Source organism: Rhinatrema bivittatum, chromosome 10 (genome assembly GCF_901001135.1).
Source record: "Rhinatrema bivittatum chromosome 10, aRhiBiv1.1, whole genome shotgun sequence".
NCBI classification, from domain to species: domain Eukaryota; kingdom Metazoa; phylum Chordata; class Amphibia; order Gymnophiona; family Rhinatrematidae; genus Rhinatrema; species Rhinatrema bivittatum.
The window spans coordinates 70,321,322-70,337,802 of record NC_042624.1 but is presented as its reverse complement, the minus strand read 5'-3'; the positions used below and the strand labels follow the sequence as shown (position 1 = coordinate 70,337,802).

Here is a 16,481-nt window from a genome sequence, read left to right as displayed (position 1 = left end):
CACAAATCTGCTCTCCTCCTTTTCTGAACAGGAAACTTTTTGGAATAGGAGACAAGGCTACCATGGGGACTGTGGGAATACACTAGCTCGCAATCCTAGATACAATGCAATGTTCCTCCCAGAATTTTCTGCTATGTTCATACACATTGCAGTCTCAAGAATACCACACATTTAAATGAGATTTTAGTGCTCTTGAAATAGTTGATATTTATGTTAGTTCATGGTGAGAAAAGTGTAGAATACTTCCCCTTTGGGAAGTGGCTTCAATATGAACTGCCATTTCTTTACACAGTATGGGAGTTACATTTTTCACATTAACCAAACTCACAGGAACATTTGCTTCTGGTAGTGGGATTTTGTATGTAAAGGAGATAATAGCTAATGAGTTTATCATATTTACAAAATCTGGAACATGGTACTGCATCAAAATTTAATAGATATGCTAAAAATTAGTCAAGTTTTTCACCCTTTCAGGATTAACGCACAGTGCACCCTTTAGTAATGCACTAAAACCCCAGTGCACATGTACAGGTCAGTATAGCTTAATGGATCAGCTCCTTTAGCTCCTGGAGCTAAGCAAGTGACACAAAGATTATGATATATTCCTAAATTTAACATTATGTATAACAATATGCTTTATGTATATGCATACACATACTTTAATGCACATATATACATACTGAATGTCAGTTTCTCTACCCTCTTGATCCTCTACATATGAGGAAAGCAAAGAAAGTGGGTTTAGGAAGCAGATGCAAGAGACAAGCAGCTAGTACAGAGGCCCTGCTCCAAGAAAAACCTACAGTGACTATTTCAGCTGCAACCTCAGCTGGCATTCAAGCATAGCTGGGTAAATGCCAGTCAAAACACTGGGCAAGGGCTTCCCATCTTACATCTGCTCTGCAATGGCACTCTCTCCTTGCAAAATGCTTTCAACCTGCGAGCTTTCTGAACACCTGTCAAGGAGCCTGAGCCGAGCACTAAGCCATCACGTTGGCACCTAGTAATTTTTTTTTGTGCTGTGGTTACTGCTGTTTTGGTTTGGCAGCACTGCTGCAGGAAATATTGCTGGATGACCTATCTGAAAGTGCTGGCAGAGTTACTCACCTGAGGTGGCTAAGAAAATGGCTAGAGAGAAAAATTCATGTTGCAGGAATGACCACGGTTGATGTTAATATAAGGTTCAGGACTGGGGAATGCTTATCCTCCCTATCCTCAGAATGCACAATCTTTAAAGGAAAATTGGTGATAGAAAAATGAGGAAAAGGGTCAAAAGATTCACTCCTCTCCTTCTCAGTTTTATAAGCTCTTACAATTCTCAGTGTTAGAAAAAGTGAAAGCCGAACTCTGATGAACAGTTCCAGTTTTGTATTTTTAGTGGCTCAATTTATTGCCTATAATTACTCCACTGTTGAAGAGGAAATGATATATGAAGTAAATATAAAATTCTGAAGGCATTTGCTGTGGGGCTGACAGTAAACAGAAGTGGCAGGTATCAGATGTCTGCCGTCTAAAATTTATCCATGTTAAATTTTCTCAATGAATTACAAGAGAAAGGGCTTTGAACCAATGTACTAATCACATACTGTAGGACTTGTAGTTATGCTATAAAATATGTATGCATCTGCCTTCTAAATAATACCAGTATCTCACTTAAAAACAAAATGATAGAAACATGAATGAACAAAAATCTGAACAAAGTAATGAAACAAAGTAAAAACAGATACCAGGCAGTACAGCCCGAAGAACCACAATGCCTTGGTTTTAACTTCAATCCTCAGCTCCTGTCTTGTTCCAGCTGGCAATGAGAATCACATGGAAGGTGTTAATGTGGCACTCGCTCTGCATTCTACACCAAATGTGTTAATATGCGCTCCCCTCTGCCTGTGCAGGCTCTCCTGGGCTGCCTGAATAAGCAAGCAAATGACTTTCACTTGGGAAGTCTTCGATTTTATCAGGTTTTACAGTGGTTTGTTTGATTTGCAGAATGTTTGCAGAAATGGAGATGAGCATGTTAAGCTGATAACTGCAGGAAATAGAAATTGGAATTGGAGCCACAATCTAAATATGTTTGAACATTGGGCAGTATGGGCCTTTTAAAGAGGCAACTCCCTACCTTATCTTGGAATTGCAGGTCATTTCATTTTCAGGGTAGTGGATGTCTACTGCATCCTGGATAACCGTGCCATACTCATAGACTTTAATCTTCTTAGTCACCCCAGCTATGGCAAAGTAATCACAATCCCGGTCAAACTCAATACTGAGGAAACAAAAAGAGAAGGCACCAAGTCAATTAAACAGACATTTAAAAGGCTTACAATGCAACACTAAGATGGCTTTCAGATGTGAAGATGGACCAAACTAAACATTAATAGGTAATACCTGATTCACATGACAAAACCACTAAAGTAGCAGAAGCTTAGGCTTTTGTGGAAGCATTGCTAACACGTCTGTCTTAATGTTTTATAAAACAATTAAAAACAGTATTTCTGTATGTGCATAATCTTAGGAAAAGATGTAAAGATTTTGTTGAACATGATGGCTCAACTAAAATACCACACTGATTGCACGAGTTGAGACTTGTTTATCATATGGGCTTTGTTCTAGTGTAATAAAGTTCATTGAAAGGAAATAATTCATATTGCAAGGGAAGAGCTCAGTAACCCATAATCCCATGGGAGCACAGAAAACAGCAGATCACCTTGCTGGTGGCTGAAAAGAATCAGTAAGTTCTGCTTGGGGAAATTTTAGTACTTGAAATTTTTGGGGAGAAGTAAACTATCTGGGGTATATTCCTTAGTATGTTTGTGCATCTGTATTAAATAGAGGGCAGGCAAAAACCAGGAGTTTCCCTCCCTCCCCTCTCCCACCCACATATCATCCTTTAATTTATAGACAGGTGACACTTTTTTTTTTTTTTTTTAAGTGCAAAAATCGGCCTTTTAACTTAAATTTGGATATTCCCCATGCCTTATCAAGAGTTTAATCATTCCCTTGTAGGTCACTACCAGATAAATAGTGAATACACTAATACATTTAAAGGACTAATTGTATGCATTCCTTCTCCCACAGCATCCTAAACCTAACTAGGAACTGAACAAATTTAAGATGAAAGCAGCAGTACAGCAGCAGCAAGAGCGGGGCCTCCCAGTCTTTTGCATAGAGTGTCTCGTGATTGATTTTTTTACCCACCAGTGAGAAGTATGTATTCACCCCATGCAAAGAGCTCCTGTCTCTCAAAGAACGAGTCCAATCTCTGGAGGCTAGAGTGGCAGACCTGGAGGAGCTGAGGCAGACAGAGAGGTATATAGATGAGACCTTCAGGGACCTAATAGCCAAATCCCAACTCCAGTCTGGCAGCCATGGTGCTGCCTTGGAGGAGAAAGGTCTCCTGATTGGAGAGCATCAACCTGGTGCAGCAGGAAATGATCCTGTAGCAAGGACCTGCTCTCCAGGAGGTACATTGTCTTCTCACACAGGATGTGTCTCCCAGGACTACTGCCCAGGAGGGATGGGTTAGGTCAGCCCTCATAGTTGGTGATTCAATTATTAGGAATGTACACAGCTGGGTGGCTGGTGGGTATTAGGATCGCCTGGTAACATGCCTACCTGGTGCAAAGGTGGACCTCACACGTCACCTAGATAGGATTTTAGATGGTGCTGGAGAGGAGCCGGCTGTCGTGGTACATGTGATCACAAACAACATAGGAAAATCTGGGAGGGACGTTCTAGAAGCCAAATTTAGGGTCTTAGGTAGAAAGCTGAAATCCAGAATCTCCAAGGTAGCATTCTTTGAGATTCTCCCTGTTCCACGCACAGGTCCCCAGAAGCAGGCAGAACTTCAGAGTCTCAATGCATGGATGAAAAGATGGTGCAAGGAAGAGGGATTCAGTTTTGTAAGGAACTGGGGAACCTTTTGGGGAAGGGGGGAGTCTTGTCTGAAGAGATGGGCTCCACCTTAACCAGGGTGGAATCAGGCTGCTAGCACTAACCTTTAAAAAGGAGATAGAACAGCTTTTAAACTTAGACAAAGGGAAAAGAAGACAGTTGCTCAGCAGCGCATGGTTCAGAGGGGAGGTATCTGTGAAGGATACTAATGAAGCATTAGAGTTAGGGCATCCCAACAGAGGTTCCAATAATAAGAAAAGTAGTCCAAGTGCCTATAATTAAAGACTCACCTGAGCTAAAAAATTCCAATTTATCTTTGTCAACAGGAAAGCAGAATGTTAATACAACAAAAAACACACTTTGAAATGTTTGTATGCTAATACAGAAGTCAAAGAAGTAAGATGGGAGAGTTAGAGTATAGAGCAGTGTATGATGACAGATTTAATTGGCATCTCAAAGACAAGGTGGAAAGAGGATAACCAATGGGATAGTGCTGTACCGGAGTACACTTTATATCGCAATGATAGAGAGGAGCAACATGGTGGCAGGGTGGTGCATTATGTCCAGAATGACATAGAATCTAACAGGATAAAGATCCTGCAAGAGACTACATGCACAATCGAATCTTTATGAATCGAAATCCCTTGTGTGTTGGGGAAGAGTATAGAGATACGAGTATACTACCATCTTCTTAGCCAAAATGATGAGATGGACAGTGAAATGCTAAGAGAAAGTAAGGAAGCTAACCAAATTGGTAGTGCAGTAATAATGGGAGATTTGAATTACCCCAATATTGATTGGGTAAATGAAACATTAGGACATGCTAGAGAGAAAATTCCTGGATGGACTAAATGACAGTTTTATGGAGCAATTTTAGATCTAATTCTCAGTGAAGCACAGGATTTGGTGAGAGAGGTAATGTTGGTGGGGGTCACCTGGCAATAGTGATTAGATCATCAAATTTGAATTAATGACTGGAAAGAGGACAGTAAATAAATCCACGGCTCTAGCACTAAACTTTCAAAAGGGAAACATAAAATGAGAAAAATTGTTAAAAAAAACAAAACTGAAAAGGTGCAGCTACAAAAGGTTAAGAGAGTGCAGCAGGCATGGACATTGTTTAAAAAAAAAAAATCTTAGAAGTCCAGATATATTCCATGCATTAAGAAAAGTGGAAGGAAAAAAAAAACAAATGCCAGCATGGCTAAAAAGTGAAGTGAAAGTTTATTTTAGCCAAAAGATCTTCATTCAAAAATTGGAAGAAGGATCCATCAGAAGAAAATAGGATAAAGCATAAGCAATGGCAACTTAAAATTTAAGACACTGATAAGACAGGTTAAGAAAATTTGAAAAGTTGGCTATAGAGGCAAAAAAAAAAAAACTTTAAAAAATATATCTGAAGCAGAAAGTCTGCGAGGGAGTCGGTTGGACCATTAGATGATTGAGGGGTTAAAGGGGCACTTAGAGAAGACAAGGCCATCGCAGAAAGACTAAAATTCCTTACTCATTTAGTGGGTGGAATACTTTTCAAAGCCACTCAATATTGTGTGTCCGTATGTCCTCCTTTACGTTGGGAAGACTTCTTGGATACTTAAAATTTGAATTATTTAACAACTGTGTAGTAATATATTACACAGAGGCTCCTCTGACAGCATTGGAGCATTGCTTTACATTGCATTGAACATTTATGGGTTTTTTGCCTCACAACTTGACCAACTAGCACGGAAGTGATCTTAATGGTAGTTTACTATGTGTTGAGCAAAAATTGATTTATTGCTTAAATACCATTGCACCTAATGCTCTTAATGTTAAGATTTGTAAAGTCTTCAAATTGTTTATGCTTATGGTGCTTAAAATTTGATTCTTAAATATTTCACAGACTAAAAATGCTGCATGTCGTTTTATAAATTCTCTATTGGTGGATAATCATGTGAAATTTTGCCTTTTAAATCTCAGCAGGTTTTTAAAAAGGCCCATGATGAAAGCATTTAAAATTTTTGAAAAACTTTTTTTAACGTAGCTTTTCCTTCTATTTGGGTTAATTCCTATATTGCATTTTGTAAATGAATTCAACAACTAGGGAGTACAGTAACTGAAGGATTTGTGACATGTTCCCTTAAGCCTAGTACAAGGAGCCTCAACAGTTCCTGCTGAGAGGAATAAAGAGATCTCCAAAATAACAGGTTGCCCAGGGCAATGCTTCTCAACCCGGTCTGCAGAACATACCTAACCAGTCAGGTTATCAGGATATCCACAATGAATATGCATGAGATTTGCTTGCACTATTTCCATTATATATGAATCTCTCATATGCACATTCACTGCGTATATCCTGAAAACCTTACTGGCGAAGTGTGCTCTGAGGACTTGGTTAAGAAGCACTGGTCCAGAGCATAGTGCTCAAAATATAAGGAAATCTTAAATTTGACCCTGGATTACATTGGTAGGCAATGTCTTTCCTTAATTGTACCTGTCCTTGATACACACCCTCTGTCTTTAAATGTTCCCTAGTTTACTACCTGCATGTACGCCTTCCTCAGTGTTTCACTATTCATGAATGTCAAACCTGTACACCATTGTGAACAAGTGATTTTTACATGGAATGACTATTTAAAACAAATATTTTACCATAAAGTGGTAATGAGATCATATTTGTTTGACCTACAGATTAATCTGGCTGCAGTATTTTGAAGGGATTGCAAACTTTTAGTCTGGACAAGAGGCAAGCCTTGACAGAAAGCATTACAATAGTTTACCTGTGACATTACCAGGTATGATAAGCAAGCAGTTGAAAATCTTGCTTACCTATAAACAGATAAAGATGTCTGATAAAATGTTTAAAAAAAAACCCCCAAAAAGACTGAATAAGGGAAGCAAAAAGGACTCAAAACGTGGTTATTTAAGAAAGCCTTCCCAGACCCCAACTGAACCTTTAACTCACCACTAACCAACTCTCCGACCTTACCTTATGATAAATATCATTGAGATATTCAATTATTTAGCAAATACATTAAAATTGTTAATTTGTTCCTTCTGTTAATTTCCTATCAACTTTTCACTGCTCCCAGTTGTGTATTTCCCTGTTTTACTGTAACTGCAATGTTTATTGTAACTGAAAGGTTTTTCGTTATGCACCTGTTATTGTTTATTCTTCATACACCCCTTTGTTAATTGTAAACCGGCATGATGTGATACCTTTCGCGAATGCCGGTATAGAACAACGCTAAATAAATAAATAAATACAATAAATTTATTGCCCCATATAAAGCTTTGATTCAAACCAAACACTGAATGTTGAAACTACTTCTTTATCTTACATAGCCAAAGCTAGCAAGCAATATGGTAAATGCATTGGCTGTGCCTCTGACAATTTGAGTTTATATATATTACAGCAATTAAACATGTTTGATTCTTTTCTTAAATGTGCTTTAAGTACTACTAGTCACCCTTATTTGCTGATTCTTTATACAAGTGTGGTAGCTGCTATAATACCCAATTGTATGTATCCTGATTTAAAAAAAATCCCCCAAAATTTAAAAAAAAAACCAAACACACCTTTCACTGTGCACCATAATGCAAAAGTTGCCTGAGGAAGGCTTTGCTAACAAGAGCATATCCAAATATACAATGTATTTCTACCAGTCTATTTTATTGTCGTGTGTGTTCTAGTAAAGCACAAATAAATTGATGGCAGCTATATATCCAACTTGGATTCAGTTTATACCCTCTGTCTTCTGTGAACTGGGGAGAAGAAATGACTGATTAGGAATGATCTAGCCTTTTAGTGTTAAAATAAAATCCCTGTTACCTCAAGGTGGTTTTGTTACTCTAAGCTGCACAAGCAGACCACTGAGCCCTCCTCTGATATACCATCTCTTTTTCTCTTTCACCCTCAGCCCTAGCTCACCAGTAATATATAAGCTATATTTCTGTGTTGTCAAATAAAGTTAATGGAGCATTTAAAAAATCTATTTCAGATACAGGAAAAGAAAAAAAAGAACTTGAGCAACCAACAATAAAATTAATTCTCGAAACTGTGACCATCAATTTAACTTCAAAGTCACTGCAAAAAAAAAAAACAACCCAGAAACAAAAAGGTAAAATTAGTTCGTACCTGATAATTTCCTTTCCTTTAGTCAGTCAAACCAGACTAGATAAATGGGTTATGCTCACTGACCTGCAGATGGAGACAGATCAACGGTTCGCTGATGTCACCCTTTATGTGCATCTGTGCTGACCTCAGTTTACTAGAATCTGCATCAAGCTGTGGCCAACTTCAATTCAAAACCTTTCAACTTTTTTTTGTTTTTAAATTACCAGAGGACTTCCAAAAAGAACAAACCTTAATCAAATAAAAAAAAAAAACCACTCAGCTGCTAAGAAAAAAAAATCACAGATCACAACTATTATCTCAGATTGCAACTGAAGGGATACACAAGTTTGGCAGCACAGGAAGTGTCCTGGACTGGTCTGACTGGACTCAAGGAAATGAAATTATCAGGTAAGAACTAATCTCATATTCCTCTTCATCCAGACATGTCCAGATGAATGGGACATAGCCAAGTTAAGCCTGAATTGAGTGGGATGCTGCCCAACAAGCTCTCAACACCTCAGAAGCAAAATAAGTCTCCTCTCTGAAACACACATCTAAGCAAGAATGCTTTGAAAAAAGAATGTAATGAAGACAAAGTCACTGCCTTATAAACCTCCAGAGGAGATACTAACCACAGTTAAAGTAGCTTGAGCTCTCATCTGTTTAGGTAAGGACCTACTGGTATCTACATAGGCTCCCATAACATCTTTTTATCCAAAGTGCTATCATAGCTTTAGTTGCTGCTTCACTTTTTTGCACTTCACTACAAAGCTCAAAAAGATGATTGGACTTCCTGACAGTATTAGTGACCTTGAGATATCTCAAAAGAACTCTCCTCACATCCAAGGCATTAAGCAACCTGTAGGTTTGACGAAGAAAGGCAAACTAGTAGTCTGATTCAAATAAAAGATCATGACCACTTTCAGCAGAAAAGAGGGATTGTATGCGTCTTGACCATAGAGTTTGTATTCAAAAAGGGTTCTCTGAAAGAAAGCGTTTGTAACTCTGAAATTCTTCTATCTGGACAGACAGCTACTAGAAAAGCTACTTTCATTGTAGGAACTAATCTTCAAAAACTCTTCAGATTCTCACATAGGCTAATTAAATGGAAGATTTTCTAGCATTTAAAAGAGTACTTGCTATGCTTTGAGAATATCCCTTTAACCGGCAGTGCAATAATATTGGGAGATTTTCAATTACTGGGTAAATGTAACATCAGGACTTGCTACAGACAAAGTTCCTGGATGTAATAAATGACTGCTTCATGGAGCAATTTGTTCAGGAACCAAAAAGAGAAGGGAGCTATTTTAGATTTAATTCTTAGTGGAACTCAGGATTTGGTGAAAGAGGTAACTGTGGTGGGGCCACTTGCAATAGTGATCATAACATAATCAAGATTTAAACTAATAACTGGAAGGGGGACAATAAGTAAATCTACAGCTCTAACACTAAACTTTCAAAAGGGAAACTTTGATAAAATGAGGAAAATAGAAAAAAACTGAAAGGTGTAGCTGCAAAGGTTAAAAGTGTTCAAGAGGCATGGATATTGTTTAAAAATACAATCCTAGAGGTGCTATCCAGATGTATTACACGCATTAAGAAAAGGTGGAAGGAAGGCAAAACAATTACTAACATGGTTAAAAGGTGACATGAAAGAGGCTATATTTAGCCAAAAAACATCCTTCAAAAATAGTAAGAATCCATCTGAAGAAAATAGGATAAAACATAAGCATTGTCAAGTTAAGTGTACGATAAGACAGGCAAAGAGAGAATTTGAAATGAAGTTGGCCATAGAGGCAAAAACTCATAATAAACACTTTTTAAAATATATCTGAATCAAGAAACCTGTGAGGGAGTCGGTTGGACCATAAGATGATTGAGGGGTTAAAGGGGCTCTTAGGGAAGATAAGGCCATTGCAGAAAGACTAAATGAATTCTTTGCTTCTGTGTTTACTAATGAGTATGTTGGGGAGATATCAGTTCCAGAAATAGTTTACAAGGGTGATGAGTCAGACGAACTGAACCAAATCACTGTGAACCTGGAGGATTAGTTTGTCAATCTGGCCTACTACAAGAGTAGCAAATCACCTGGACCAGATGGTATGCATCCTAGGGTATTGTAGGAACAAAAAATGAAATTTCTGATCTATTAGTTAAAATGTGCAACCTATCATTAAAATAATCCATTGTACCTGAAGACTGGAGGGTGGCCAATTCATTTATTTTATTTAGAGATTTTTTTATATACTGCGGCACATTCAGAACATCACCTCGGTTTACAATGAACCATAAGTCAGCAACAAGCTTTACAATATAACCCCAATATTTAAAAAAGGCTCCAGGGGCGACCTGGTAACTATAGACCAGTGAGCCTGACTTCAGTGCCGGGAAAAATAGTGGAAACTATTCTAAAGATCAAAATCGTAGAGCATATAGAAAGATATGGTTTAAAGGAACACAGTCAACATGGATTTACCCAAGGGAAGTCTGGCCTCACAAATCTGCTTCATTTTTTTTGAAGAGGTTAATAAACATGTGGATAAAGGTGAACCGGTAGGTGTAGTGTATTTGGATTTTCAGAAGGCGTTTGACAAAGTCCCTCATGAGAGGCTTCTAAGAAAAACTAAAAAGTCATGGGATAGGAGGTGATGTCCTTTCGTGGATTACAAACTGGTTAAAAGACAGGAAACATGTAGTAGGATTAAATGGTCAATTTCCTCAGTGGAAAAGGGTAAACGGTGGAGTGCCTCAGGGATCTGTACTTGGACCGGTGCTTTTCAAGATATATATCATATATAAATGATCTGGAAAGGAATATGACGAGTGAGGTTATCAAATTTGCGGACGATACAAAATTATTCAGAGTAGTTAAACCACAAGCAGATTGTGATACATTACAGGAGGACCTTGCAAGACTGGAAAACTAGGCATTGAAATGGCAGATGAAATTTAATGTGGACAAGAACAAGGTGTTGCATATTGGGAAAAATAACCCTTGCTGTAGTTACACGATGTTAGGTTCCATATTAGGAAATACCACCCAGGAAAAAGATCTAGCCATCATAGTGGATAATACTTTAAAATCATCCGCTCAGTGTGCTGCAGCAGTCAAAAAAGCAAACAGAATGTTAGGAATTATTAGGAAGGGAATGGTTAATAAAATGGAAAATGTCATAATGCCTCTGTATCGCTCCATGGTGAGACTGCACCTTGAATACTGTGTACAATTCTGGTCGCCGCATCTCAAAAAAGATATAGTTGCAATGGAGAAGGTGCAGAGAAGGGCAACCAAAATGATAAAGGGGATGGAACAGCTCCCCTACGAGGAAAGGCTGAAGAGGTTAGGGCTGTTCAGCTTGGAGAAGAGACGGCTGAGGGGGCTGATAGAAGTCTTTAAGATCATGAGAGGTCTTGAACAAGTAGATTTGAATCAGTTATTTACACTTTCGGATAATAGAAGGACTAGGGGGCACTCCATGAAGTTGGCAAGTAACACATTTAAGACTAATCTGAGAAAATTATTTTTCACTCTATGCACAATTAAGTTCTGGAATTTGTTGCTAGAGGATGTGGTTAGTGCAGTTAGTGTAGCTGGGTTCAAAAAAAGGTTTGGATAAGTTCTTGGAGGAGAAGTCCATTAACTGCTTATAAAATTAGTTAAATCTTAAATAGAAAATCTCTGCTGCTTCAACTTAAACAGATTTATTTTGTAGGCATTAGTCAGCGCTGTAAGTGTAATGTATTTTATGATTCTGCTTGTATTTGTCATTTTAAATTATGTATGTTTTATTATAAACCGCCTAGAAGGTTTCTGCCCAATTTGCGTTATATAAAAATTTATAAATAAATAAAATAAATAATCAAGTTTACTTAGGGAATAGCCACTGCTATTAATTGCATCAGTAGCATGGGATCTCCTTGGTGTTTGGGTAATTGCCAGGTTCTTGTGGTCTGGTTGGCCTCTGTTGGAAACAGGATGCTGGGCTTGATGGACCCTTGGTCTGACCCAGCATGGCAATTTCTTGTGTTCTTAACTAAATAAGCCCTTTCAAGGGCAAGACAATTCTGATCCGGATCCCGTGAATAAATGGACCTTGTGAAATCAGGTCTCTGTGGAAAGGAAGTCTCAATGGCCTCCTATGCACAACCATATGGAGGTCCACATATAGGTGCTGTGACAGTCTGGTGCTACTAGAATCACTAGATCTGAATGATCTGAAATCCTCTGAAGCACTTTCCCTATCATGGGTCATGGAGGGAATGTATACAGAACTGCTCCTTTTGGCTAACTCTGGACCAGAACATCAAGTCCAGATGAGCGATTGTCTCTCTTCCAGCTGAAAAATCTTTACATCTTCATGTTCTTTATAGTAGCCATGAGATTCATTAGTGGAATACCCCATCAAGCCACAATTTGATCAAAAGCTGCTTGAGACAGAGACCATTCAATGGGGTCAACCACAGTGCAACAGATAATCAGTTTGAATATTTTCCACATCTGCTGTGTATGATGACATTCTTACCTTCAAATGCTTTTCTACCCAAATGAGTAGTAAACCTACTTCAAATGACACCAGAGGAATTTTGGTCCCTCCCTGATTATTTATATATGCTACCAGCATGTTGTTGCCAAATATTATCCTTAGTGCCTAACCCCTTAAACTTCAGAAGAGCCAAACAAATCCAACCAACTAGCAGACCACTTTGCCTCCTCAGGAGTCCACTGACTCAGTCAATTGTCCTAAACAGTGTGCTCCACAGCCCTTAGGACTGGCATCTGTCATCACCATTATCCAGGTCAGGGACTCAAGATCAACCTCAATTTCCAGTTTCTGCAATTTAGCCACCATTGCAAGCTTATCCTGACTGATTCCGGTAACCATATCTTTATGATATAGTTCTTGGACTGGAGATTCCCCCTGGAGAGAAAAACATTCTGAAGGGGCCTTATATGCACTCTTGCCTATGGAACCAGGTACAACTCTGCTGCCATGGAACCAAGAAGCTGTAGACAAGACCATACAATCAGACTCCTAGGGGATAATGCAAGAATCTATTGACCTAGCTCAGGGGTCGGGAACCCATGGCTCGCGAGCCAGATATGGCTCTTTTGAGGCCTGCATCTGGCTCGCAGACAAGTGTCGCCATACTTCGCGGTTCCCCGCTGACCCAGCTGCTCCCCGGTCCTCCGCCGCCCGGGCTTAAAATGCTGTCAGCCCGGGCGGAACGCGGCAGGACAGCTGGAGTCAGCGGCACCGGCGTGCTCTCTTCTCCTCCCCTCCCCCCCCCCCCCCCCCCGCGGCCCGGAAGAGGAAGTGGAGAGCATCGGGTGCCTGCGCGGGAAGAAGAGACCACACTAGCGTGGTCTCTTCTTCCGCGCAGGCACCCGATGCTCACCACTTCCTCTTCCGGGCCGCGGGGGGGAGGAGAAGAGAGCACGCCGACTGGAGTCATCCGGGTGCCTGCGCGGGAGTCATCGGGTGTCAGCCGGGTGCCAGCGCTGGAGTCATCGGGTGCCTGCGCGGGTCTTCCCGCGCAGGCACCCGATGCTCTCCACTTCCTCTTCCGGGCCGCGGGAAGAAGAGAGCACGCCGGTGCTCTCTTCTTCCCGCGGCCCGGAAGAGGAAGTGGAGAGCATCGGGTGCCTGCGCGGGAAGACCCGCGCAGGCACGCTAGTGTCCGGGAAGAAGACTGCAGCGCGGCTCGGAGGAAAATGAAAATCTTCAACCGCGGCCGATGGGACTCCGCCTTCGCCTCCGCGAGGGCTGAAAATGAAGGAGGTTAGTGTTGGGAGGTGGCTGCTGCTGCCGCGAGTTCCCGGGGGGGGGGGGGGGGGGGAAGGGGGAGAGAGAGAGTGAATGAATGAGCGAGCAAGCATGTGTGTTTGAGATCCTGTGTGTGTGAGTGAGAGATTGCATGTATGTGAATGATTGAGAGCCTGTATATGTGAAAGAGAGTATGTCTGTGATTGAGATCCTGCCTGTGAGAGAGAGAGCATGAATGTAAGTTTACCATTGGGAACCTGTATGTGTAAGTTTGTAATTGAAAACCTGTTTGTTTGAAAGAGTATGTGTGTATGATTGAGATCCTTTGTGTGTGAGAGAGATCATGTGTATGTATGATTAAGAGCCTGTGTGTATAAGTAAGAGAGAGATCATGTGTGTCTGACAGCTGGTTTAGGTGATGGAGCATGTGAGTATGTGATTGATAGCCTGTGTTTAAATGAGAGAGAGAGATACCATGTGTGTCTGTGTGATTGAGAGCTGATTTAGGTGAGGGAGCATGTGAGTATGTGATTGAGAGCCTGTGTTTAAATGAGAGAGAGAGACCATGTGTGTATGTGTGTGATTGAGAGCTGATTTAGGTGAGGGAGTATGTGATTGAGAGCCTGTGTGTAAATGAGAGAAAGAGAGGACATGTTTGTAAGCATGTGAATGAGAGTCTGTGTGTGAGAGAAAAAGACAGCATGTATTTATGTGATTGAAAGCCTGTGTGTGTGTAAGCGTGAAAAGATAGACAGCATGTGTGTAAATGTGTAATTAAGAGCCTATATAAGTGAGAGAGAAAAAACATTTGTATATGTGAGTGACTGAGAGCATGTGTGTATAGGTGTGTCATTGAGAGCCAGTGTGAGAGAGAGCGCTGGTATGTGACTGAGAGAGGAGAAAGTTCCAAGCAAACCACCCCACCTCCTGCTAATTCAGAACAATCTCAGGACACCTGGATATCAAACGTTCCCAGGTATGCAGAGCAAAAACATTTTTGTATCCTTATTATTTTTCATTACTGGATCTTTGTGTCTGCTATTTTGAAATATTTTGTTGGTATCTGGAAATGTTTTATATGAGTTTTTAATTATTGGATATTCCACTCATCAGCTGTTTCGAAATATGTTCTTTTTGTTAGTACAGTTTTACTGCTGATGATTTTATATTTCTTGATTTGTTTTATAAGGATGTGTGATGTTTCTTTTTTCCTTTGTTACACTGCATACAGAGACTCTGGCTTGTTGCAGTTTCCAATTCAGTTTTTGTCTGCATGCTTCTTGTTATGCGTTTTGGTCTCTTTATTCTATGTTAGGTGAGGGACAGCACGTGATTCAGGTGAGGTTTTCTGCTGGCGTGTAGTTTCTGTGTAGGGATCTATAGCAGCCTGACTTGGTCCGTTTTCCTAATAGGAGATGTATTGGTGTCTTAAGGCCTGGTGTAATATTTTCAGAGACTTATTGTACTTTAAAAGTGTGATCTTACATAAAATGCACACATTTACTTGTATTTAGTTTTAAACATATTGTATGGCTCTCATGGAATTACATTTTAAAATATGTGGCGTTTATGGCTCTCTCAGCCAAAAAGGTTCCTGACCCCTGACCTAGCTTCTGAATTCTTTATTCTGTCAGCCAAAACTGTCTATCTTCATATCAAGCCATGTCCCAAGATATTCCATTTTTTGAGATGGCTCTTGAAGAAAGTGACTATCCTACCCAGTTCTTGTAAAAACTAAACCACTTTGATTGGCCAGTGCACTTTCAAGTGACTTCATCCTTATTAACCAGTCATCCAGATAAAGATGTATCAAAATCCCTTCCATGCTCAGTACTACTGCCACAACTACCATTATCTTTGAAAAATGTGCTTGGATCTGTGGTTTTGCCAAAGGACAGGGTATGCAACCCAAAATGCCACCCCAGTTTTACAAAACAAAGGAATTGCTGATTATTCTTCCTTATCAGTATGTGAAGCAAGCCTCCATAAGATCTAAGTAGGTCAGAATTCACTTTCACACTGCCATGATCAGACTTCAATATTTCCATTCTGAAATGAGCTACTTTCATGAATTTGTTAACCTGCTTCAGATCCAGAATGGGATGAAAGTATCCTTTTTTGGGAATCAAAGTAAATGGAATATTGACCTAACCCAAACATTCTCTGGAACTCGCACAACCGCCTTTAAATAGAGGAATCTTCCTATCACCACTCCTATGGTCTCCCTCTTTCTTACAGAGGTACAGGGAAGTCATAAAAGTGTCTGAAATGAGATAGGAAAATTCCAAGCCATAACCATCTCAAATGATCTCTAAGAACCACTGATCTATCGTAATTTGGGCCCTTCTCCAATAGAAATGCAACTTATGGCCACCTAACTGTGGAACAAGACATAGGACTCTGGGTGCCATGAGAGGAGCCTGATCCAGCAGCTCTTCCCTTACCTCCTCTTGTTTGAGAGGAAGGACTGACACCTGCCAAAACTTGGAATCTGATCGTTAGCGTTTCTTCCCTGCTTGAATCTCTATAGAGTCCCAAAACGTATTCTAAGCTTCACAAAAATGTATTAACCCTTCACCCTGTCCTCTTTGGAAGTCTTGACATTTTGAACCACACACACACACACACACACACACACACACACACACACACGCACCTTTGCCATTTCCTCAAGATACTCTCCTAACAAAACCTGACCCTTAAAAGGAAGCAGTGTCAAGATATGGAGTCAGCCA

General features: G+C 40.1%; 1 protein-coding gene across 2 annotated transcripts in view; it reads right to left on the bottom strand.

Moving 5' to 3' along the window:
• COP1 (COP1 E3 ubiquitin ligase) overlaps window positions 1-16,481 on the bottom strand; it is a 440,422-nt gene that overhangs the window by 259,844 nt on the left and 164,097 nt on the right. For both annotated transcript variants that reach the window (XM_029618041.1, XM_029618042.1), the window contains exon 12: window positions 2,117-2,260. In XM_029618041.1, the coding sequence (XP_029473901.1) occupies window positions 2,117-2,260 (144 nt within the window). The remainder of the gene's footprint in view (window positions 1-2,116; window positions 2,261-16,481) is intronic.